A 27,576-nucleotide genomic window follows, 5' to 3' on the forward strand; every position below is an offset into this window, starting at 1 on the left:
AAAAAAAAAATACACGAATAGCCGCATTAGACAAATCACAGAAATTTCTATTAAAGATTATTAAAGTTAACAGAATCAGCAGAATGAATGAGGCAAAGATAATGGAAATGTGGATTGTGACCCCCTTAAAGCTTCCTCACTGCTGCCCCCACTTCCTCACCGCTGCTCCCACTTCCTTATCACCACCTCAGGTCATTTCAACTTGCAAAACACAAACAAAGCCAACACAGTTCAAGGAATAAAAGTGAATGAATGAAATGTTTCCTCCATAGTACTGTACTTGTCTCTCCATCTTTGCTTCATCAGCTGTTTTTAATAAAATCACTGACCTTACCTTTTCTGTAACATTGTCTTCAGCATCTAGTGTTGGCAAAGATGTTTTGTGAATTCTGTGCACTATTTTCTTGGTACTGATGTTATATATTCTACAATATCTGGAAAAAAAAAATACACGAATAGCAAAAAAAAAAATATTCTAACTCTCAGCACATAGATGTACAATGGTAAAGAAGCATTAGACAAATCACAGAAATTTCTATTAAAGATTATTAAAGTTAAGACACATATGCAACAGTTAGGTATCTTTATTATGAAACGTTTCGCCTACACAGTAGGCTTCTTCAGTCAAGTACAGAAAAGTTGATAGAAGCAGAAGATACTTGAAGACGATGTAATCAGTCCATCACCCTTAAAGTTTTGAGGTGGTCAGTCCCTCAGTCTGGAGAAGAGCATTGTTCCATAGTATGAAACAATATGGAGATGAAGTGACAGGATGGAGCTTTTATAGCGCCATGAGGTGAGACGTAGGCCACTAGGAGAGGTAAGAACTCAGATGTTGAGAGGTCAGGTCCTTCTCAAATCCAGCCGCTCTCACTAGTGGAAGTTGTCGAAGTTGATTGCAGGTCTGTACCAAGATACCCTTGTGTTGCAGTGTCTGACAGATTGAACATTAAAATGGTATAAAATACCGACAGGTTGTTAGGTAAGACACATATGCAACAGTTAGGTATCTTTATTATGAAACGTTTCGCCTACACAGTAGGCTTCTTCAGTCAAGTACAGAAAAGTTGATAGAAGCAGAAGATACTTGAAGACGATGTAATCAGTCCATCACCCTTAAAGTTTTGAGGTGGTCAGTCCCTCAGTCTGGAGAAGAGCATTGTTCCATAGTATGAAACAATATGGAGATGAAGTGACAGGATGGAGCTTTTATAGCGCCATGAGGTGAGACGTAGGCCACTAGGAGAGGTAAGAACTCAGATGTTGAAAGGTCAGGTCCTTCTCAAATCCAGCCGCTCTCACTGGTGGAAGTTGTCGAAGTTGATTGCAGGTCTGTACCAAGATACCCTTGTGTTGCAGTGTCTGACAGATTGAACATTAAAATGGTATAAAATACCGACAGGTTGTTAGGTAAGACACATATGCAACAGTTAGGTATCTTTATTATGAAACGTTTCGCCTACACAGTAGGCTTCTTCAGTCAAGTACAGAAAAGTTGATAGAAGCAGAAGATACTTGAAGACGATGTAATCAGTCCATCACCCTTAAAGTTTTGAGGTGGTCAGTCCCTCAGTCTGGAGAAGAGCATTGTTCCATAGTATGAAACAATATGGAGATGAAGTGACAGGATGGAGCTTTTATAGCGCCATGAGGTGAGACGTAGGCCACTAGGAGAGGTAAGAACTCAGATGTTGAAAGGTCAGGTCCTTCTCAAATCCAGCCGCTCTCACTGGTGGAAGTTGTCGAAGTTGATTGCAGGTCTGTACCAAGATACCCTTGTGTTGCAGTGTCTGACAGATTGAACATTAAAATGGTATAAAATACCGACAGGTTGTTAGGTAAGACACATATGCAACAGTTAGGTATCTTTATTATGAAACGTTTCGCCTACACAGTAGGCTTCTTCAGTCAAGTACAGAAAAGTTGATAGAAGCAGAAGATACTTGAAGACGATGTAATCAGTCCATCACCCTTAAAGTTTTGAGGTGGTCAGTCCCTCAGTCTGGAGAAGAGCATTGTTCCATAGTATGAAACAATATGGAGATGAAGTGACAGGATGGAGCTTTTATAGCGCCATGAGGTGAGACGTAGGCCACTAGGAGAGGTAAGAACTCAGATGTTGAAAGGTCAGGTCCTTCTCAAATCCAGCCGCTCTCACTGGTGGAAGTTGTCGAAGTTGATTGCAGGTCTGTACCAAGATACCCTTGTGTTGCAGTGTCTGACAGATTGAACATTAAAATGGTATAAAATACCGACAGGTTGTTAGGTAAGACACATATGCAACAGTTAGGTATCTTTATTATGAAACGTTTCGCCTACACAGTAGGCTTCTTCAGTCAAGTACAGAAAAGTTGATAGAAGCAGAAGATACTTGAAGACGATGTAATCAGTCCATCACCCTTAAAGTTTTGAGGTGGTCAGTCCCTCAGTCTGGAGAAGAGCATTGTTCCATAGTATGAAACAATATGGAGATGAAGTGACAGGATGGAGCTTTTATAGCGCCATGAGGTGAGACGTAGGCCACTAGGAGAGGTAAGAACTCAGATGTTGAAAGGTCAGGTCCTTCTCAAATCCAGCCGCTCTCACTGGTGGAAGTTGTCGAAGTTGATTGCAGGTCTGTACCAAGATACCCTTGTGTTGCAGTGTCTGACAGATTGAACATTAAAATGGTATAAAATACCGACAGGTTGTTAGGTAAGACACATATGCAACAGTTAGGTATCTTTATTATGAAACGTTTCGCCTACACAGTAGGCTTCTTCAGTCAAGTACAGAAAAGTTGATAGAAGCAGAAGATACTTGAAGACGATGTAATCAGTCCATCACCCTTAAAGTTTTGAGGTGGTCAGTCCCTCAGTCTGGAGAAGAGCATTGTTCCATAGTATGAAACAATATGGAGATGAAGTGACAGGATGGAGCTTTTATAGCGCCATGAGGTGAGACGTAGGCCACTAGGAGAGGTAAGAACTCAGATGTTGAAAGGTCAGGTCCTTCTCAAATCCAGCCGCTCTCACTGGTGGAAGTTGTCGAAGTTGATTGCAGGTCTGTACCAAGATACCCTTGTGTTGCAGTGTCTGACAGATTGAACATTAAAATGGTATAAAATACCGACAGGTTGTTAGGTAAGACACATATGCAACAGTTAGGTATCTTTATTATGAAACGTTTCGCCTACACAGTAGGCTTCTTCAGTCAAGTACAGAAAAGTTGATAGAAGCAGAAGATACTTGAAGACGATGTAATCAGTCCATCACCCTTAAAGTTTTGAGGTGGTCAGTCCCTCAGTCTGGAGAAGAGCATTGTTCCATAGTATGAAACAATATGGAGATGAAGTGACAGGATGGAGCTTTTATAGCGCCATGAGGTGAGACGTAGGCCACTAGGAGAGGTAAGAACTCAGATGTTGAAAGGTCAGGTCCTTCTCAAATCCAGCCGCTCTCACTGGTGGAAGTTGTCGAAGTTGATTGCAGGTCTGTACCAAGATACCCTTGTGTTGCAGTGTCTGACAGATTGAACATTAAAATGGTATAAAATACCGACAGGTTGTTAGGTAAGACACATATGCAACAGTTAGGTATCTTTATTATGAAACGTTTCGCCTACACAGTAGGCTTCTTCAGTCAAGTACAGAAAAGTTGATAGAAGCAGAAGATACTTGAAGACGATGTAATCAGTCCATCACCCTTAAAGTTTTGAGGTGGTCAGTCCCTCAGTCTGGAGAAGAGCATTGTTCCATAGTATGAAACAATATGGAGATGAAGTGACAGGATGGAGCTTTTATAGCGCCATGAGGTGAGACGTAGGCCACTAGGAGAGGTAAGAACTCAGATGTTGAAAGGTCAGGTCCTTCTCAAATCCAGCCGCTCTCACTGGTGGAAGTTGTCGAAGTTGATTGCAGGTCTGTACCAAGATACCCTTGTGTTGCAGTGTCTGACAGATTGAACATTAAAATGGTATAAAATACCGACAGGTTGTTAGGTAAGACACATATGCAACAGTTAGGTATCTTTATTATGAAACGTTTCGCCTACACAGTAGGCTTCTTCAGTCAAGTACAGAAAAGTTGATAGAAGCAGAAGATACTTGAAGACGATGTAATCAGTCCATCACCCTTAAAGTTTTGAGGTGGTCAGTCCCTCAGTCTGGAGAAGAGCATTGTTCCATAGTATGAAACAATATGGAGATGAAGTGACAGGATGGAGCTTTTATAGCGCCATGAGGTGAGACGTAGGCCACTAGGAGAGGTAAGAACTCAGATGTTGAAAGGTCAGGTCCTTCTCAAATCCAGCCGCTCTCACTGGTGGAAGTTGTCGAAGTTGATTGCAGGTCTGTACCAAGATACCCTTGTGTTGCAGTGTCTGACAGATTGAACATTAAAATGGTATAAAATACCGACAGGTTGTTAGGTAAGACACATATGCAACAGTTAGGTATCTTTATTATGAAACGTTTCGCCTACACAGTAGGCTTCTTCAGTCAAGTACAGAAAAGTTGATAGAAGCAGAAGATACTTGAAGACGATGTAATCAGTCCATCACCCTTAAAGTTTTGAGGTGGTCAGTCCCTCAGTCTGGAGAAGAGCATTGTTCCATAGTATGAAACAATATGGAGATGAAGTGACAGGATGGAGCTTTTATAGCGCCATGAGGTGAGACGTAGGCCACTAGGAGAGGTAAGAACTCAGATGTTGAAAGGTCAGGTCCTTCTCAAATCCAGCCGCTCTCACTGGTGGAAGTTGTCGAAGTTGATTGCAGGTCTGTACCAAGATACCCTTGTGTTGCAGTGTCTGACAGATTGAACATTAAAATGGTATAAAATACCGACAGGTTGTTAGGTAAGACACATATGCAACAGTTAGGTATCTTTATTATGAAACGTTTCGCCTACACAGTAGGCTTCTTCAGTCAAGTACAGAAAAGTTGATAGAAGCAGAAGATACTTGAAGACGATGTAATCAGTCCATCACCCTTAAAGTTTTGAGGTGGTCAGTCCCTCAGTCTGGAGAAGAGCATTGTTCCATAGTATGAAACAATATGGAGATGAAGTGACAGGATGGAGCTTTTATAGCGCCATGAGGTGAGACGTAGGCCACTAGGAGAGGTAAGAACTCAGATGTTGAAAGGTCAGGTCCTTCTCAAATCCAGCCGCTCTCACTGGTGGAAGTTGTCGAAGTTGATTGCAGGTCTGTACCAAGATACCCTTGTGTTGCAGTGTCTGACAGATTGAACATTAAAATGGTATAAAATACCGACAGGTTGTTAGGTAAGACACATATGCAACAGTTAGGTATCTTTATTATGAAACGTTTCGCCTACACAGTAGGCTTCTTCAGTCAAGTACAGAAAAGTTGATAGAAGCAGAAGATACTTGAAGACGATGTAATCAGTCCATCACCCTTAAAGTTTTGAGGTGGTCAGTCCCTCAGTCTGGAGAAGAGCATTGTTCCATAGTATGAAACAATATGGAGATGAAGTGACAGGATGGAGCTTTTATAGCGCCATGAGGTGAGACGTAGGCCACTAGGAGAGGTAAGAACTCAGATGTTGAAAGGTCAGGTCCTTCTCAAATCCAGCCGCTCTCACTGGTGGAAGTTGTCGAAGTTGATTGCAGGTCTGTACCAAGATACCCTTGTGTTGCAGTGTCTGACAGATTGAACATTAAAATGGTATAAAATACCGACAGGTTGTTAGGTAAGACACATATGCAACAGTTAGGTATCTTTATTATGAAACGTTTCGCCTACACAGTAGGCTTCTTCAGTCAAGTACAGAAAAGTTGATAGAAGCAGAAGATACTTGAAGACGATGTAATCAGTCCATCACCCTTAAAGTTTTGAGGTGGTCAGTCCCTCAGTCTGGAGAAGAGCATTGTTCCATAGTATGAAACAATATGGAGATGAAGTGACAGGATGGAGCTTTTATAGCGCCATGAGGTGAGACGTAGGCCACTAGGAGAGGTAAGAACTCAGATGTTGAAAGGTCAGGTCCTTCTCAAATCCAGCCGCTCTCACTGGTGGAAGTTGTCGAAGTTGATTGCAGGTCTGTACCAAGATACCCTTGTGTTGCAGTGTCTGACAGATTGAACATTAAAATGGTATAAAATACCGACAGGTTGTTAGGTAAGACACATATGCAACAGTTAGGTATCTTTATTATGAAACGTTTCGCCTACACAGTAGGCTTCTTCAGTCAAGTACAGAAAAGTTGATAGAAGCAGAAGATACTTGAAGACGATGTAATCAGTCCATCACCCTTAAAGTTTTGAGGTGGTCAGTCCCTCAGTCTGGAGAAGAGCATTGTTCCATAGTATGAAACAATATGGAGATGAAGTGACAGGATGGAGCTTTTATAGCGCCATGAGGTGAGACGTAGGCCACTAGGAGAGGTAAGAACTCAGATGTTGAAAGGTCAGGTCCTTCTCAAATCCAGCCGCTCTCACTGGTGGAAGTTGTCGAAGTTGATTGCAGGTCTGTACCAAGATACCCTTGTGTTGCAGTGTCTGACAGATTGAACATTAAAATGGTATAAAATACCGACAGGTTGTTAGGTAAGACACATATGCAACAGTTAGGTATCTTTATTATGAAACGTTTCGCCTACACAGTAGGCTTCTTCAGTCAAGTACAGAAAAGTTGATAGAAGCAGAAGATACTTGAAGACGATGTAATCAGTCCATCACCCTTAAAGTTTTGAGGTGGTCAGTCCCTCAGTCTGGAGAAGAGCATTGTTCCATAGTATGAAACAATATGGAGATGAAGTGACAGGATGGAGCTTTTATAGCGCCATGAGGTGAGACGTAGGCCACTAGGAGAGGTAAGAACTCAGATGTTGAAAGGTCAGGTCCTTCTCAAATCCAGCCGCTCTCACTGGTGGAAGTTGTCGAAGTTGATTGTAGGTCTGTACCAAGATACCCTTGTGTTGCAGTGTCTGACAGATTGAACATTAAAATGGTATAAAATACCGACAGGTTGTTAGGTAAGACACATATGCAACAGTTAGGTATCTTTATTATGAAACGTTTCGCCTACACAGTAGGCTTCTTCAGTCAAGTACAGAAAAGTTGATAGAAGCAGAAGATACTTGAAGACGATGTAATCAGTCCATCACCCTTAAAGTTTTGAGGTGGTCAGTCCCTCAGTCTGGAGAAGAGCATTGTTCCATAGTATGAAACAATATGGAGATGAAGTGACAGGATGGAGCTTTTTATAGCGCTAAGAGGTGAGACGTAGGCCACTAGGAGAGGTAAGAACTCAGATGTTGAAAGGTCAGGTCCTTCTCAAATCCAGCCGCTCTCACTGGTGGAAGTTGTCGAAGTTGATTGCAGGTCTGTACCAAGATACCCTTGTGTTGCAGTGTCTGACAGATTGAACATTAAAATGGTATAAAATACCTAACTTCTCCGAACTGACTGACGCCACCTCAAGCTTGCACAAGGGTGACAGGCTGTTACGTAAGTCTTCAGCATGCTCTGCCTCTATCAGCTTTTCTGATAACAGCTGAAACTGCTGTGTGGCGGCGTTTCATGTGGATACCTGGCTGACTGTGTGTCTTGCCTGGCGACGCAATGGGTGTGCCGTTTTGTGTTGTCTGTCTGGTACTGTACAGGAAGTATCTTGAGCACAGACACTGCAGTCAACACAGACAGCTTCCGCCATTGGCGAGTTTGGAAGGGACTGACTTTCAGCGTCTGAGTTCTTACCTCTCCTGATGACCTCGTCTCGCACCGTAGTGCCTTCCGTCATCACTTCATCTCCGCTGGTGAGCACAAGCCTGCCGCCTGCGGGAGCGATGAACTGGGCCATGGGTCTTCAATGTCTTCTGCTCTATCGGCTTTTCTGTGCTTGCTGAAACCTGCCAATGTGAAGCGGCGTTTCATAATGAATACTGGCTTTGTTGCATGTACTAACGGCCTGTTGGTATTTATGCCATTTAATGTTCCGTCTGTCGGAACACTACAACACAGGTATCTGGTGCGAGCCTGCGGTAACGGAGCAGCTTTCACCGGCGACTGGATGAAGGACCTGACCTCAACATCTGATTCTTTTCTCTGATGACCTGCGTCACCTCGTAACTATCGCTTCCGTCCTCACTTCATCTCCGCTATTGTTTCGTACTATGGTTAATGCTGAGGACGTACCTCAAACACGGGAGTGATGAACGATTACATGAATATTCTCTTTCTGCTTTCTATCAGCTTTTCTGTGCTTGACTGAAGAAAGCTTCTGTGGTAAGCATTCATAATAAAGATACTAACTGTTGCATATGTGTCTTCTTAACAACCTGTCGACATTTATACCATTTAATATTCAATCATCCGAACACTGCAACTTTAAATTATTGAACTGCAATCGCTAAACAACTCACCAGTGGCAACTAATTTGAAACCTCAACATCGATTCTTACCTCTCACAATGACTAAATCTCACCTCATGGCGCTTCGCTCCGTCTGTCACTTCATCTCCATATTGTTTCATGCTATGGTTAATGCTCTGTTTGAACGACCCTTCAGAGCACAGAGTGATGGACTGTTACATGGAAGTCTTCTGCTATCAACAACTGACTTGAAAAACTACTGTGTGGTAACGTTTCATAATAAAGAAATACTGGCATTGCATATGTAATCTTACCTAACAACCTGTCATTGACATACCATTTTAATGTTCAATCTGTCGGTGCTACAACACAGAGGCTATGTGACACGAACCTGCAATCAACAGACAGCACTTCCCGCCGGTGACGACTGGAGGACTGACACTCTAACATCTGGTTCTTTCCTGAGCTGCGTCTGCTCGTAATGCTCCATCTCACTTCATCCGCTATTATTCATGCTGTGGAGATGTCTTCTTCTTTGAGGACTTTGTTTACCTCAAAACTTTGAGAGTGACGGACTGGGTAAAAGAGATAACAAAAATATTGAAAAAACACAAAGGAAAACAAAGAAAAAACAATTCAGTAAATATTATTTATATTATTATATTTACGGGACCACTAAACCCATACGAGTCATAGAGCACCTAGGGAATGAGAGTCAATTCACCTACCTGTCTGAACAAAGAGTAGCAACATACTGTCCCAGAGGGTCCCAAGCTACACCTTGCACAAAGCCTTTGTGGTCACTCAACAAGCAAATATTTCTACCTGGCAAAAAAGCCAAAAGGTCAAACAAATGATCATACATAAATATAATTAAACAAAATTAATATTCTAACAGAAGCAATATGTGTGCATATTTGCAGTAGCAATGTACAAGAAAATACAATAGCAAAGGTGTGGTGATCATCCCAGGAAAGGTCAGAAGGGTAAAGGAAGGAAGTAAAGGAGGTTCAGAGTGTTAGGGGCTGGGACATAAACCCTTTCACTATTCAGACCCCCAAAATTAATATTGGTCTTAGTGTCAACTTAAAAAAATCTTGAATGGTAGAAAATCTTTTTCTAAAAGGCAAAAATACAAAATTTGATGGTAAACTTACAGAATCATGCAAGATTAAAGTTAGTGGTCTCTGCACAATTTATGGATCGGCGATTTCACCCAGAGTCCTACTTTAAGCTAATTCCATTGCTCTGTTCAACCAAATTCTTAGCTATTTTGCTAGTATGCCTTCTGTTCTACAGACTGAACACAGCAAACTGCCCATTCAACTATTTCAGCTACCCTACAAAGTGCACAGAAATTTGTAACTGGCCAATTTTACACAAAATTAAAAAAATATCAATTTAAAAATAGTCCAAAATACACAATGTAGATATTCCTGGCACTAAAACAATATTTCCTCTGTTCATTAGTCATGTTCCCAGGCCTCTCCTATATTATATTTGCCTTCCATTTTGAATTCTTAATCACACAAAAACAGAAGATTTGCTGTATTTTTTGAGTAAGAAATATAATCAGGAATGATTGGTTAAGGTTTACAGTGTCAAAAGCTTTTAATCAGACATTAAAAAGCCATAAAACAAACTGGGGGTTATAGGGGATCCTTACCCATCCTCAGGAATATTGGCAAAAATTTAATATTTCCACTACTTTAAGTTCAATTTCAAGTGTACTTCCAGTCCTGAAGCCAATCAAAATCATCTCTATTTCGGTAGTATATCTCTCATTCTATCCAATAATATCAAGAAATAGCCAATGAATCCATAAAAACAATCTGAGAAAACACCTCAAATTTGCCATTTTCAACAATCCACATGATCAGTGCTTTATTTTTCCCATCATATCTAGGTCAAAATTTACAGCTCATAATTATTTGAGTGAGCTGAGCTAATGAGATTGAACTATGTGAGGGAGCCTGGCTTCAATGATGCAGTTCTACACGACTACCGAAAGGGTTATCAGTCTTGTGTGAGCATGTTTAATGACAAGTGTGGAGGCAAGTGGTTTTTCAATGACTTGATATGATGTGGGCTAAGTAATTTTTATGAAGGGATTCAGATAAACTGTTCAGCTGGACCTGAGTCCTGGGGGCAGGAAGGGTAATGTCTGTCTGCACTCTGAAGGAGTGATGTTACAATTTAGAGGGTCATCTGAACTCTCCTGTCAGCACAGTTCTTGCAAGACAGTGATTGAATGAGTTACTGTGAAAGTGTTTCTTATTTGGTTACCCTACTTTGGTGGGATACCAGTTTAAAAGAAAAAACTATTCAAATCAACAAAAAACACAAAAATACTAGTAATAGTACATTGGACACGGACAGCATTTGAATACTTGTATGTTGGACACAGTTAAAAGGTAAATTACCCAAGAGATACTGAAGGTTAAAAAAAATTTGATATTACCTTTTGCAACATCCCAAATAATAGCAGTGTTGTCTACAGATCCAGTAATAAGAAACTGGGAGCACTTGGACCAGCAAATATCATAGACATCTTCTAAATGGCCTCTAAGCATCTTTGCAACAGTCCAGTACTCTTTGTTCTCCTTTTCTAAGTCATCCACAAATATATCAGCATTGCTAGAAGAATCTTGCTTCTTCCACAGGATAACAGCAGATTCTGGAGTGGAGGAAAAGATAATATAAATGAAATACAATATTGTAATAAATGATGATGAAGAACAACTAAGGGAGATAACGTCCTTTCCTTTCCCCTTCAAAATTTCGTGTAAGTGTGTAGATAGGAGGGAATGGAGACGAATGGTTTTCAGGACCTGACAAGCTGTTGGAGTGTGAGCAGGGTAATATTGTGTGAAGGGATTCAGGGAAACCAGTTAGCCAGACTTGAGTCCTGGAAATAGGAAGTACAATGCCTGCACTTGAAAGGAGGGGTCTGGGATATTGGCAGTTTGGAGGGACTTCTAAACTGTCATATCTGAGGGAATACCAAATATGTACAGATGGACTATATTGGCTGATAGGGAAATACAAATGTACTTTGTAATTATAGGACTGAATGTGGTATAAACCTTGGTAATAAATACCGACAAGTTGGTTTAGAAAGACACGTAAGCAAACACTAACATATTTATTAGAAAACGTTTCGGTCCTGGGACCTTGATCACTTCTAACATACAGAGGTAAAAAGACATTATATATATAGGCGGAGAGTGAGATGTGACATTCCTCAGGTCACATGCGTCACATCTCACTCTCCGCCTATATATATAATGTCTTTCTACCTCTGTATGTTAGAAGTGATCAAGGTCCCAGGACCGAAACGTTTTCTAATAAATATGTTAGTGTTTGCTTACGTGTCTTTCTAAACCAACCAACACTGAATGTATACAAGTAAGAAGAGCAATACCTATACCAAGTTTAGAGGCTGTCATACTCACAGCCTCAACCGAACATGTAAACAAACAAAAAATGCTTCTTAATATTAAAACATTATAAGTATATAAAAGTGTAACAAATTTTTTAGCTTACTTATTACTTAACTTTGCAGTATATAGTTATATAATTCATGTTGTAGACGTTTCGCCATCCAGTGGCATTATCAATACTAAGTCTAGGACATAATTCTGCCCTAGAATTAGTATTGATAAAGCCACTGGATGGTAAAACATCTACAGATGTTGCACATGTCTTAATTTTCATAATTCACCCTATTCCTGTATGGAATAATGGTTACTAAAAACCAGTCAAGATTTTATAGAGAAAGTGAGGGTTGGGTCAGTGTATGTAGGAGAGAGAATATTTCCCCAGTGACACTAGGACAGACAGGTATGCATGATGTTACCATGGATGTTTAACATTTATAGATGAGGTTGCAAAATTAGTAAACACTAGGGCATTGGGAAGGAGTATTGGGACCAAAAGATGTTTCTTTTGAAATAAAGTGTGAATTATCATAGTTGCTCTATGATGATGATAATTCTTTTGGGAGATTCAGAAGACAAATTGGAAAGGTTGGTGAATGAATCTGAGAGGAAATGCATAAGGAAATTAAAAGAGAACACAGATAAGAGCAAAGTGACAAAGGAACAAAAAAGTCTAGGCAATGATAGATTGTAAGGATGGGGCAAAACCAAAATTTTTGCCAATACTGATAATAAATTTTAGGCCAATAATGAAATCAATACCATCAAAATTAGCTGATACCTGTTGATACCTATACAGTGGACCCCCGATTAACGATATTTTTTCATTCCAGAAGTATGTTCAGGTGCCAGTACTGACCGAATTTGTTCCCATAAGGAATATTGTGAAGTAGATTAGTCCATTTCAGACCCCCAAACATACACGTACAAACGCGCTTACATAAATACACTCACATAATTGGTCGCATTGGGAGGTGATCGTTAAGCGGGGGTCCACTGTACTTATACTTTGGCACATGCCTAACAGATTATATATGAGATTGGAGCGAGCATGGAGAAGTGGATATATTTAGACATTTGGAAGTAGACATGTCACTAGAAAGTTATATGAAAGATGAGGCGAGCCAGAGAATCAATGAAGGGAAAAAAAATGAGTGATGTGCCGAGACATCTGCAGAAAGAAAAGTTAATTTATGGAGGCAACAAACGGAATGTACTAGAGAATAGTGGTACCAGCACTTTTATATGGGTGTTAAACATGGGTTTTGAACACAGCAGTGAGGAGGTGGCTAGAAACAGTGGAAACGCATTTGAGAATAATGTGTGGTGTGAATATCATGTAGAGAATTCTGAGAGTAGAAATTAAAATGCAAAGTGACAGTCACAATAACAACACCTCCTCAGAGGGCTCAGGAAAGGTTGTTGAGGTGGCTGAGCATTTAACCCGTAAACGGTCCAAGCAGATCTACGTTCACATGTGTAGTGCTACAAAAGTAGATCTACGTTTTTTTTACATACTGTCAAATATAACAAAAAAAAAAGTAGATCAAAGTTTTTTTTACACATTTTCAAATGTAAAAAAACAAAAAGATCTACTTTTTTTACATACTTTCAAATGTTGAAAAAACGTATATATACATTTGGACCGTTTAAGGGTTAAAAAGAATGGAGAAGAGTAGCTTGACAAAGGTGTATAAATCTGGGGTGAAAGGTAAAAGGAGAAGGGGTTGCCTTAGGAATCGTTGAAGGGAGGGGATAAAAGAGACTGAATTCAGAGGCTTGAGCACCCAGCAAACTTGCATGAGCATGTTAGATAGGAATGAAGACAAGTGGCTTTTAAATGGATGTGCTGTTGGGGTGCAAGCAAAGTAACTTATGAAATGATTCAGGGGGAACACCTCAGTTGGACTTCAGTCCTGGACATGAGATGTGCACCATATCTGAAGTTTGGTTTTCTTCCAACACCTCCACAATTCTGTCATGGTGGTTTAGTAGACGAGACACACATGATCTTCCCGCTCTAAATTCATGCTGGTTTGGATTGTGCAGATTGTACTATTTCATAAAATTTGTGATCTAAAAATACAGTAAAACTGTATTTATACAAATCTGTATAAAAAGAACACATGTATATATATATATGCAACATCCTTACCATCATCAGCCGAGGCCAAAAACTCTCCATCAGGTGAAAACCTGACAGCATTAACTGCACGAGTGTGTCTTGTAAGGTCACTTAGTGCTTCTACACTAACTCCTCCATTGTCCAACAGATGCAACTGCCATATCTGAAAATCAAGAACTTGAAATTAATAGCAATCACTAAATATAAATAATGATATAATACTGAAAGCTAGAACTATAAGGTTGGCCAGTCACGTGTGAGCAAGCAGAATGGATGAATGCATTTGCAATGAGTTACCAAAACAATAATCAATGAATGCATTAAGTGCTGCATCGTGCTCTGCTTACAAACAATAATAAATCCACATTTCCATATTTCTTCTAAAAATGAATGCAAAACACTGTTATAGCAGTGTTGGTTTTAAATCAAATAGCTAAAACCAAACAAAAGACACTACTTCTTTATTTTAATCTATGCCATTTTCTTTAAGAGTGCTTACCCTTCCTCAGGAAAATCATCTAAAATTGAATATTTGTGCTATTTTGAGCCTGATTTCCAGCTGAAACTAACCAAAATTATCTCTATTACTAAATCATATTTTCCATTCTATCAAATGATACCAAGAAACAGCCAATAAACAGCCATAAAAAAAACCATCCTAGTAAACAACCCAAAGTCACTATTTTAAATTAAACATAAGATCGAGAGGTTTGTTTTCCCCATCATGCACTGTGTGGGGTAGGATTTTTTTTATATACTGTGCACACTCACCACAGACTTGTTCTTTCATGTCTAGGCCAAAATTTACTTCTCAGCTTATATGAGGGAGCAGAGCTCAAGCAACCTTGGTGTCAATAGTGCATATCTACATACAAGACAGAAAAAGCCCATGCTTCACACCTATATAAGAGTGTTGATCCACCATTATATATTCATACATTCCCCTTTTTGCCTCCACGGATAATGTTCTTGGTCTCTACACTGTCTCGATGCACCACCCACCTGTCTTCCCTCGTCAATTCTATGGTTTATCTCATCTTCCAAAGAACCATCTGCTGACAAGTCCACTTCCAAATATCTGAACACATTCACTTCTTCCATATTTAGGCTTACTAAATGTCTCATTTTGACTGGGATGGTCAGGTTTGAAAGTCCTGTCCCAAGATCCCGGTCAGTTTGTCATTTTGTCCCGGAGAGAAACATCGCTGATGAACAATGCATGCTCTCAGGAAAGCTGTAGAATGACTGAATCTACAGTAAAAGGGCTAATGTACTGCAAAATAAACATTAAGCTGCAGCAAGCTTTATGAGAAAAAATACACCATTACTAAGGATGATTCATTCTAGTGAAAAATATGAATGGTTCTCCAAAGAGTGATTCCATACTTTGTGCTTTTTGTTCTTTTTTATTCTGTAGTCCTTAACTGAGAAATTGCTATATTTTAGCCATTATTTGTTTGCATTAAAAGAAAATAAACCTGCTTTGTACTGCATGTATATGTTTTTTTCAAAACCTTAAAAATGCCCTGGTTCAAGTCAAAGAAATTATGATAAACCTATCCATACTCCCTCTTCCAATCTGATACCCAGTCTTTCAGTACCTTAAAATTCACCTCTTCTACAACCACATCTACACATATGTTAAACAACAATGGTAACATCCTGCATCCTTGTCTAAGGCTTTTACTGGGAAATAATCTCCCTCTCCCCTACATAACCTAACGTAAGTCTCACTACGCTCATAAAAACTCTTAACTGGTAAAAAAAAAAGTCGGGCAGATTTATATACATGTACACTTGTATATAAAGTAATTAACCCTTTAAGGGTCGGTCACGTACAAGTACGTCATTGCAGCCAGGGTCGGTCACGTACTTGTACGCCTAAATTCTAGCGCCTTCAAATCTGGTGGAAGAAAGCTGGCAGGCCTACATATGAAAGAATGGGTCTGTGTGGTCAGTGTGCGCAGTATAAAAAAAAAATCCTGAAGCGCGCTGTGCATAATGAGAAAAAAAAAACTGTTTTTGGTTTATAACAGCGACTTTTTAGTGCATTTTTGTATGGTATTTATGGTTGTATTCACGTTTCCTTGGTCTCTTTTGATAGAATGGAAAATATATTACAGAAATAGAGGTGATTGTGATTGGTTTCACAATGACAAGTACTTTGAAATTAAGTTTAAAGTTGCGAAAATGATAGATTTTTGCTGATGTTCAAGAGTAAACAAATCAAGCCACACGTCCAAAATGCGTCAACTGGCGAGTCTAATATTCTTTTACAAGTGCGATTTCACAAGTGCGCTGATATCATTTATACAGTTTTTACAATGATGCAGTAGAATACATAACAGAAAACCTTCTATTTTCTGTGGGAATAATTAAAAATGGAAAGCAAAAGTAATGTAAGAAGGGCCTAGAGAAATGACTAATGAACAGATAAAATGTTATTTTAGTGCCATGAATGTCTGTCTCATTTATTCTGGACCCTATTTCAAAATTGGCATCTTTTGAAATTTGTGTGAAATTGCCCCAATTACCAATTTCTGACCACTTTATTGGGTAGTTGAAATTGGTAAATGGGCAGATTCTTGAACTCAATCGATAGAACAAATGGAGTTCTAGGGAAATAGCTATGATTTTAGTCAACTGCAACATTGGAATTGACCGAAAATAGGGCTCAAAGTGGACGAAATCACCCACTTTGAGACCGCTAACTTTGCAAGAGCATAATTCCGTAAGTTTTTCATTAAATTTCATAGTTTTGGTGTCATTATGATCGAAAAAAGATTCTCTATCATTCCATGAGAATTTTTTTTTTTTTTCGAAAAATTTTCGACCCTGAGAACAAGTTTGGGAGAGGGCCTCTTAAGAGAGCTAAATTACCTACCACAATGTGCGTATCTGTCCCAGCTGTAGCTAGACGGTAAATTCCATCTTGGGAGTTAGGTTGTATATCTAGGGCCAACACTGGGTCTCTGTTATGCCATGAGATTTCTGGAATGGTACACTTCATTGCTATTTTCTGAAAAGGAAAATACTTTAATTACAGTACTTGGACAAGGGGAAAGGAACTGTTGTTGCATTTATGGATCTAGAAAAGGGGTATAACAAGGTGGCTACAGAAACAATATGGCAGATGTTGCAAAAGTATGGCACTGGCAGTATGTTACTACAAGCAGAAAAGAGCAAAGTATGGTGTATATATTATGCAAAGAATTCAGACTGTAGAAACTAGAAAACTAAGGGGTTATGAAGTTAATTCAGAAGCAATAGGAGAAGTTGTCAATGTATTTTAGGAATCTGAGAGAATGAAGAATAGGATGACAAAGTGGGTAGAAGAAACGAAGGCTATGTGTTGTTCCAGAAAGGGTTTGAAGGCGGAAGTGAATGTGGTTTTAAATGGACGGGGAATGAGCATCCAGCAGGTGTGTATGAAAGCACATTAGATCAGGCAGACTAGGAACTTTTTGATGGAGCACCTCATATTGTATAAATGAGTAGCTAAAAGCAAGATGGGACTACTAGTGATACACAAATCCAAATCTGTAAAGCAGCCAAGCTTGTGGTGATAAGCCAAACTTAACTGGAAAACAGAAGACATATATTTTTATAAACTTTCAAATATATTTGAACACAAATGAAAGGAATAAAAAAAATTTCACCTTGAGAATCACTTGAACTTAGGGTTTTGCCTAGTCCCACCTAATCTTTGAGAAGTGTAAGATCACTCATCAATCTGCCAGTGATTCTAACATGTGCCAGAATAATTAATTAAATTAGATTAAAAAAACAAGTGCTAAAACCATATGGGTCATAGACTACAGTGTAAGAATACATAATTACAAATCTGACTCTCCTCTGCAAAAGTTCTAAACAAAGGTAGCACATTAGTGGTATTGTGACCATCCCACAATTCTTAAAGTACAGTGGTACCTCGGGTTACGAACAGCTAAAAACTCAAACAATTATGTAGGAGTATTACGTAAGTGCTTTTGTAAGTGTATTTTTGGGGGTCTGAAACGGATTAATCTAAATTACATTATTCCTTATGGGAACAAATTCATTCAGTATCAGCACACGAACAGCCTTCTGGAACGAATTAAGTTCGTATGCCAAGGTACCACTGTACCTGGGTTGAACACTTCATAAGGTGGGATATATGGGGAAGTCTGACCCTTCAGGGGAGATGCATCAAGGTTGAAGGGCTTTTGACCCAAGAAACTGGAGCTACCCTATCCTTCCTTGAATCAACCCTGCTTACCACCCATTTCCCAGGAGCATTTCCTCATAAATAATAAATATAAAAGTAATGGTATCTCTTAAAACCTGTTGCCACAGTCACCTATGACTAAATATATACCTAGAAGTTAACTGATTGTTGTGTGTGGCATGCTGGGGAAGGACAACAATTAAAATAAAGCACAGGTATTGTTAGTTATGTGAGGAGCATTCAACCCACAGGTATAACAGCAATGTGAGAGGCGATCAGTTTCAATCCACAGAAGAACAGATTTTTAACCCAAAGGATAGCCACCTAGGATAAACCCAGTAAAGTCTACGTCACTGAGGACTGTCTTATTTTCATTGAGGTCCTTAACCTTCTCCCCCAGGATACGACCCACACCAGATGACTAACACCCAGGTACCTACTTACTGCTAGGTGAACAGGGACAGCAGATGTATACCTGGAGGGTACTCCGAGGGTCAATGCCCCAACAGTGTGGTCTATGATGAAGCCTCACGGTGAATCTGAGCCTGATCAACCAGGTTATTGCTGCTGGCCGCATGTAAAGTGATGTATGAAACTTACCCGCATCAAGGAATCTCCCCAGAGGGTAAATAAGCCACACAGCACATCCTTCCTGGGTTATTAACTCTCCCAGGTTATTAACCTATAAATAACATGGTTTCAGCTAAACACTATTAATGGAGGCTACTGAACCTCTCAGTTAGATAAGTTTACTCAGGTACAGCTACACATAAATATAGTTACATAAATTATCATACATAGCAGCATATGTGTAGGTAACCTAGGATAACCCAAAAAAGTCATGACTATTTCCTCTGGGATCCTTGATGACAAAACTTTGCATATATTACCTCTCATGTTTACCTTTGGTTAATATATTATATTATAATAAATAAATAAATAAATAAAATATATATATATATTATATATATATATATAAATTCCATAAATAAATATATACAATGATAACCTAAATAAACTTAAATCAGTGGTAGTAAAACAATTGCAAATAAAAATTAATTATAAATGATTGGTACTGTTTCTTATACAAGATATTACAATGTGTATTGATTTGACTCCACCAGACATGAATAATTATAATTTATTAAATATAATTACGTTAGGTTAATGAGGTTTCTATCATCTACATTATTAAGGCTGGATATAACTTGTTCACCCCAGATAAACATTTTAATACCAAAAACCGTACCTTCAATAAAGTTTGGACATATATACACCCATTATTATTATTATTATAATCAAAGGGGAGCACTAAACCCGTAGGATTATGCAGCGCCTGTGGGGGGGGCGGGGGATGTGGAGGTTATTCAGGCTCAATTCAGGGAACTGGAGCACAGATCCAATTTGCTAGATCAAGAGCCCCTCACCAGCATCAAGGAACCTTCTTTGAGGGGATATATACACCCAGAAATACACCTCAGTGTATATTCATCCTGTATAAATAACCAGAGTCAAACTGCTACTACTACACCTCCATATAACCAAATATAATAACTTATAGCTCTACCACACATAAATGGCATAATATTAGGTAATATAAGAGTAGATGAGGTTATAAATGACCTGTTATAAGGTAGTAGAGTGACAGTAGTGGTGACACTTGCAGCTTCCCGCCTCTTTCTTCACTAATAATGAACATTAGTCTTGGTTCTTCATTAATATAACTCTCCTCTTATAACAATAACATTAGTCTCCTTAATTGGGGCTAGGAAGTGATGATTACATCTAATTAAGGGTGAAAAATATTGTTGTCGGTGTGTTTTATTGTGTGTAGTTATAATAAATGATATATATTATCTTAGGTGACTTGTTGCTCAGTGGAAGTGTTGTCACATCAGGAAGTTTATTGGGACACATGTACACATTAGTACAATTATCATACATGGTGTAAATTACCTGGCAGCCTGTAGAGCACTAAGGGAGTCTGAGACTACTACAAATGATGACACAGGCATAGATGCGATACGAATAAGTGCTGCAAGAATGGCATACAGTTCAGCAGTAACATGGTTTTACCTGGGGAAGCGTCACGAGCGGTGTTCCACAACCTAAAACAAAGGTCAAAGTGAATTATTTCCATTGGAGTCCTTGTCATTCACGTATAATTACACACTAGTACAATTACACACTAGTACAATTACACACTAGTACAATTACACACTAGTACAATTACACACTAGTATAATTACACACTAGTACAATTACACACTAGTACAATTACACACAAGTATAATTATACACAAGTACAAGCCAGAAACTGGCTTCTCGAATTCAATCCAGCCAAATGCAAAGTCATGAAGATTGGGGAGGGGCAAAGAAGACCGCAGACAGAGTAAAGGCTAGGTGGACAAAGACTACAGAGCTCACCCAGGGAGAAAGACCTTGGGGTGACCATAACACCGAGCACATCACCGGAGGCACACATCAACCAAATAACCGCTGCAGCATACGGGCGCCTGGCAAACCTGAGAATAGCGTTCCGATACCTAAATAAGGAATCGTTCAAGACACTGTACACTGTGTATGTTAGGCCCATACTGGAGTATGCAGCACCAGTCTGGAACTCACACCTGGTCAAGCACGTCAAGAAGTTAGAGAAAGTACAAAGGTTTGCAACAAGGCTAGTCCCAGAGCTCAGGGGAATGTCGTACGAGGAAAGGTTGAGGGAAATCGGACTGACGACACTGGAGGACAGAAGGGTCAGGGGAGACATGATAACGACATACAAGATACTGCGGGGAATAGATAAGGTGGACAGATATAGGATGTTCCAGAGAGGGGACACAGAAACAAGGGGTCACAACTGGAAGCTGAAGACTCAGACGAGTCACAGGGACGTTAGGAAGTATTTCTTCAGTTATAGAGTCGTCAGGAAGTGGAATAGCCTAGCAAGTGAAGTAGTGGAGGCAGGAACCATACATAGTTTTAAGAAGAGGTATGACAAAGCTCAGGAAGCAGAGAGGGAGAGGACCTATTAGCAATCAATGAAGAGGCGGGGCCAGGAGCTGAGTCTCGACCCCTGCAACCACAATTAGGTGAGTTCAATTAGGTGAGTACAAGTACAATTACACACTAGTACAATTACATACTAGTACAATTACACACAAGTACAATTACACACTAGTACAATTACATACTAGTACAATTACACACAAGTACAATTACACACTAGTACAATTATATACTAGTACAATTACATACTAGTACAATTACATACTAGTACAATTACACACAAGTACAATTACATACTAGTACAATTATCATGTGCGGTTCGAACACGTGGATTGGGTAAAAATACTCACGTAGGCTGGAAGTACGTATATTGTAACTGAAGTATGTGGAAGGGCGCCACAGCCGAACCTGCCTCTCTCTGCCCCTTGACTAGACTGACTGAGGAGTGCCCATGGGCGAGGGGGCGCTTGAAATCCTGCTAGGTCAGCAACAATATGAATACAGACAGTGACTCAGGCAGAGACGGTTGGTAGTGAGTCATCTACTGGTACACTGGTTACTGGTAACTGGTTACTACTACTGAGACAATTACATACTAGTACAATTACACACAAGTACAATCCTGCTAGGTCAGCAACAATATGAATACAGACAGTGACTCAGGCAGAGACGGTTGGTAGTGAGTCATCTACTGGTACACTGGTTACTGGTAACTGGTTACTACTACTGAGACAATTACATACTAGTACAATTACACACAAGTACAATTACATACTAGTACAATTACATACTAGTACAATTACATACTAGTACAATTACATACTAGTACAATTACACACTAGTACAATTACATACTAGTACAATTACATACTAGTACAATTACATACTAGTACAATTACACACTAGTACAATTACATACTAGTACAATTACACACTAGTACAATTACATACTAGTACAATTACAAACTAGTACAATTACATACTAGTACAATTACAAACTAGTACAATTACATACTAGTACAATTACATACTAGTACAATTACATACTAGTACAATTACAAACTAGTACAATTACATACTAGTACAATTACATACTAGTACAATTACAAACTAGTACAATTACACACTAATACAATTACACACAAGTACAATCACACAAGTTTTAGGTGATTACAATTATCTTACATAATAACATGTATACAGATTACCTAGAATAACTCCCCAAAACACTCAAGGTGGATTATATCCATGGTGGTGCTTGTAATACGCCATTTATAGGTCCTAACTAACATTGCTAACAGTGTAAATCAATCTTGGTTATAAACATTACAATGAGCTAAGTAAATCACGTACATTAAATCATTTGGGTTAGAGCACAGGAGCTGTGACCCGACCCCCTGCAACTACATATAGGTAAGTACAAGTATCTTGAGTCAATGGGTGAGTGATTGAAAAGGTGATTGAATGGGTGAGTGACTGAATAGGTGAATGATTGAATTGGTGATTTGAATAGGTGAGTGAACGGCTGAGTAATTGAATGGGTGAGTCATTGAGTGGATGAGTTATTGATTGGGCGAGTGATTGAATAGGTGAATGATTGAATAGGTGAGTGATTGAATAGGTGAGTGATTGAATGGGTGAGTGATTTTTTATGTCCACTCATAACTTTATTTATTATTTAAGACGTTTCCTACTACTTTTTAAATCATAAAGTCTTTGATAAAGTCCTCTAAATCAATCTGGCATGAAAAATCTTCTTTCATATTTATCAGAGATAAAACATCCAGCTTGTCTTGGTACATAGTTGTTGGTATTTTTAATATGTCTGAGCTGAGAAAATGAACGCTGAGTTGTGCAGTTTGTGACCATTAATGTTAAAAAGTACGAGCAAGGCAATATTTACATTTGGAAACCCGGCCCAAGTTTGTCTTCTGAGATTAATTGATCTTCATTTCAGCATGACTGAATCTGGTTTTAACAATTAATATTGTGTCACAATTTATGGCATATAGACGAGTTAAATTGCTTAAGTCGCCATTTTGAAGAGCTTGACTTACGCTATGATTTTTTTTTCAGAATTTCATCCCACATGATAAACAAAAACAGACTCAAGTTTAAGATTAAGACACATGTGCAACAGTTGGGTATCTTTATTGATGAAATGTTTCGCCTACACAGTAGACTTCTTCAGTCAAATACAAATGCAGCAGCAGAAATGAAGTTGATGTAATCAGTCCATCAACTTTGGAGGAAAATAAATATTTGAGGTCGGTCCCTGAGCTTGGAGAAGTTCAGCTCCATGGTCTGCAACAATATGAAGACTGATATCGTGAATAGGGACATCAAATGTGTTAAGGAAACACACCACAATGTTTCCACCCATACCAGGGATCGAATCACGGACTTCAATGTGTGAGCTGAGTGCGCTACCAACCCAGCTACGAGTTCACGTACAGCCAGTAGTAACAGCTTGGTTAATCAGGCCCTGTTCCATCCCGAGGCTTGGTCATGGACCGGACTGTGGGGCGTTGACCCCAGGAACACCCTCCAGGTCAACTGAGGCACTCATGGCTGATACTTGTGCTGAAGAAGACTCACCGTACTCTTGTTATAGGGCTGCCCCTGCCATATACTCTTGTTATAGAGCTGCCCCTGCCATATACTCTTGTTATAGAGCTGCCCCTGCCATATACTCTTGTTATAGGGCTGCCCCTGCCATATACTCTTGTTATAGAGCTGCCCCTGCCATATACTCTTGTTATAGGGCTGCCCCTGCCATATACTCTTGTTATAGGGCTGCCCCTGCCATATACTCTTGTTATAGAGCTGCCCCTGCCATATACTCTTGTTATAGGACTGCCCCTGCCATATACTCTTGTTATAGAGCTGCCCCTGCCATATACTCTTGTTATAGGGCTGCCCCTGCCATATACTCTTGTTATAGGGCTGTCCCTGCCATATACTCTTGTTATAGGGCTGCCCCTGCCATATACTCTTGTTATAGGGCTGCCCCTGCCATATACTCTTGTTATAGGGCTGTCCCTGCCATATACTCTTGTTATAGGGCTGCCCCTGCCATATACTCTTGTTATAGGGCTGCCCCTGCCATATACTCTTGTTATAGGGCTGCCCCTGCCATATACTCTTGTTATAGAGCTGCCCCTGCCATAGGACTGTAAACGGTACTCCACTTGACACGAATACTCACCGCGCCCTTGTCATAGGGGCTGTAAGTGGTACTCTACTTGACCTTGCATGTAAGGTGTCCCGTGGCCTGGTAGGCAACACTATATCTTCCCAGCTTATATCGGTTAGGACTTGGTTTACTTCGTCCCACTTTATGTTTTTGTTATTGAAGTTGAATTTGGTGAATGCTCCCTCGTAACTAGTCTCATTTTGTCGGTCTGGGGCTCCACGCATACATGTCTGAACCTCAATTATGTTGTGATCTGAGTATATTGTTTTTGATATGGTGACATTTCTTGTCAGATCATCATTGTTAGTGAAGATGAGGTCTAGTGTATTCTCCAGTCTAGTAGGCTCTATTATTTGCTGGTTTAAATTGAATTTTGTGCAGAGATTTAAAAGCTCGTGTGAGTGTGAGTTTTCATCAGAGCTGCCTCCTGGTGTTATTTCTGCAACAATATTATTTGCTATATTCCTCCATTTTAGGTGCCTTAAGTTGAAGTCCCCCAGGAGCAAGATGTTGGGTGCAGGAGCTGGAAGATTTTCCAGACAGTGGTCAATTTTTAACAGCTGTTCCTGGAATTGCTGGGATGTTGCATCCGGAGGCTTGTAGACTACCACAATGACTACCTGGAGTTTACCTGGAGAGAGTTTCGGGGGTCAACGCCCCCGCGGCCCGGTCTGTGACCAGGCCTCCTGGTGGATCAGCGCCTGATCAACCAGGCTGTTGCTGCTGGCTGCACGCAAACCAACGTACGAGCCACAGCCCGGCTGATCAGGAACTGACTTTAGGTGCTTGTCCAGTGCCAGCTTGAAGACTGCCAGGGGTCTGTTGGTAATCCCCCTTATGTGTGCTGGGAGGCAGTTGAACAGTCTCGGGCCCCTGACACTTATTGTATGGTCTCTTAACGTGCTAGTGACACCCCTGCTTTTCATTGGGGGGATGGTGCATCGTCTGCCAAGTCTTTTGCTTTCGTAGTGAGTGATTTTCGTGTGCAAGTTCGGTACTAGTCCCTCTAGGATTTTCCAGGTGTATATAATCATGTATCTCTCCCTCCTGCGTTCCAGGGAATACAGGTTTAGAAACCTCAAGCGCTCCCAGTAATTGAGGTGTTTTATCTCCGTTATGCGCGCCGTGAAAGTTCTCTGTACATTTTCTAGGTCGGCAATTTCACCTGCCTTGAAAGGTGCTGTTAGAGTGCAGCAATATTCCAGCCTAGATAGAACAAGTGACCTGAAGAGTGTCATCATGGGCTAGGTTTTGGTTCTCGACCTTTACTGCTAAAACTTCCACTACATCATTTGAGGCATTAAGCAGTTCTGTGCAAACAAGTGACTCTGCAATGTACAGGCCAACCCCCCCCCTTTTGCCTGTTCACTCTGTCACATCTGTATAGGTTGTAACCTGGGATCCATATTTCGTTATCCAAGTGATCCTTTAGGTGTACATTCCGTGGCAGGATGTACAATGTAAGGTGTACATTCCGTGGCAGGATGTACAATGTAAGGTGTACATTCCGTGGCAGGATGTACAATGTATGGTGTACATTCCGTGGCAGGATGTACAATGTATGGTGTACATTCCGTGGCAGGATGTACAATGTAAGGTGTACATTCCGTGGCAGGATGTACAGTCAGGAATTAGATGTACTTGCCAAGGGGTCTTTAGGTTAGATTTAGTGTTCCAGACATAATGTCATTACTTCAAGGATTGGAATGGTCATTGTTTACTGTACAGATTTGTGTATTTCAGATGTAATATGTTCGTTGGAAAGTACATGTATTGTGCAGAATGTTTCACCACTGTTTTCACTATGTAATTTGTCGTTTACTTTTATGTACTATGTATGTCTTTTTAAATAAAATAAAAAAAAATATAATTTCAATATTTACTTTTGAACCTACTGTCCATTGTCGACAGGAATATAATTGAATCATGAACATCAAAATGGTATACAATACCGACAGGTTGGTAGGTAAGACACATAGGCAACAGTTAGGCAACTTTATTCCGAAAACACCTTGGACAACCCTTTCAAGTGAGAACTGTTGGATCTGAGAGGGACCTGACCTCTCAGTGGCTACATTCTCACTACTACTACTACTCTGCACCTCTCCTTCCGACAGTATTTAAGTCTCCGCACTGCTTGATCTTCAGATAGTTCCTGACTATGGAACTGAACTTCTCCAGGCTGAGGGACTGACAACCTCAAATCTCTACGACATTCCCCGTGTCCAACTAAACCTTTACAAAAATTCAATGTATGTCAAAGGCCCTAAAATCTGGAATACCCTACCTGAGAACTCTAGAACTGCAGACACATTCATCACCTTCAAAACTACCATTAGAAAACATCTTATCTCTCTGATACACCCCGTCAACTAACTACACGAATACCACCTGGTGGTTCACACTTACACTCGCTCACTCATTTGACCATAAACAGAAATATTAATCTCAGTCTTAAAATAATGAATCCTGTGATACTCCAATACTGACACTATATACTGTGCCAAAACAAAAGCATTCACATTGCTAAACTCATAAACTAGTATTTAGTCACTTAGCCATAATACCAACTTACCTCATAATTTGTAATATTTTACAATTAAGAATAAAATTAAGTATGCCCGAAATGCCTAGCCATGCTAAGCGTTCTAGTGGTACACTCTGTAATCACAATTTTACTACATGTAAACCAAACAATAACCAAATTTCTGTAAACTCAGCATTGTAATCCTTATAGAGAATAAACTTTGAATTTGAATTTGAAATTCTACGACTTCAAGGGTGATGGACTGATTACATCGTCTTCACATCTCTACTGTTCCTGCCTACTGTCTGTATTCGACTGAAGAAGCCTACTGTGTAGGCGAAACGTTTCGGAATAAAGTTGCCTCACTGTTGCCTATGTGTCTTACCTACCATAATTGAATCATGTTTAATAAAAAGCATTTTTATTAATATGAATATATCCTTTGGTTTATATAAATTAGATTAATTTAAGTGTCAGGGGCCCGAGACTGCTCAACTGCCTCCCAGCATACATAAGGGGGATTACCAACAGACCCCTGGCAGTCTTCAAGCTGGCACTGGACAAGCACCTAAAGTCGGTTCCTGACCAGCCGGGCTGTGGCTCGTACGTTGGTTTGCGTGCAGCCAGCAGCAACAGCCTGGTTGATCAGGCTCTGATCCACCAGGAGGCCTGGTCACAGACCGGGCCGCGGGGGCGTTGACCCCCGGAACTCTCTCCAGGTAAACAACTATGATAAATTTCTCTAGTGTTAAGTAGT

At 39.9% G+C, this 27,576-nt stretch overlaps 1 protein-coding gene across 1 annotated transcript in view; it reads right to left on the minus strand.

Annotated features, from left to right (window-relative positions):
• The window catches only part of LOC128696979 (chromatin assembly factor 1 subunit B-like), a gene marked incomplete at its 3' end in the record, with an annotated part of 47,766 nt that extends 26,217 nt beyond the window's left edge, over positions 1 to 21,549 (minus strand). The window contains 6 exon segments of the mRNA XM_070095092.1: positions 335 to 434; positions 9,041 to 9,137; positions 10,774 to 10,989; positions 13,908 to 14,040; positions 16,762 to 16,896; positions 21,447 to 21,549. Of these exon segments, the coding sequence (XP_069951193.1) occupies positions 335 to 434; positions 9,041 to 9,137; positions 10,774 to 10,989; positions 13,908 to 14,040; positions 16,762 to 16,887 (672 nt within the window).
• Between the last annotated feature and the right edge of the window lie 6,027 nt (positions 21,550 to 27,576).

This window comes from Cherax quadricarinatus, chromosome 49, assembly GCF_038502225.1.
Source record: "Cherax quadricarinatus isolate ZL_2023a chromosome 49, ASM3850222v1, whole genome shotgun sequence".
Lineage (NCBI taxonomy): Eukaryota > Metazoa > Arthropoda > Malacostraca > Decapoda > Parastacidae > Cherax > Cherax quadricarinatus.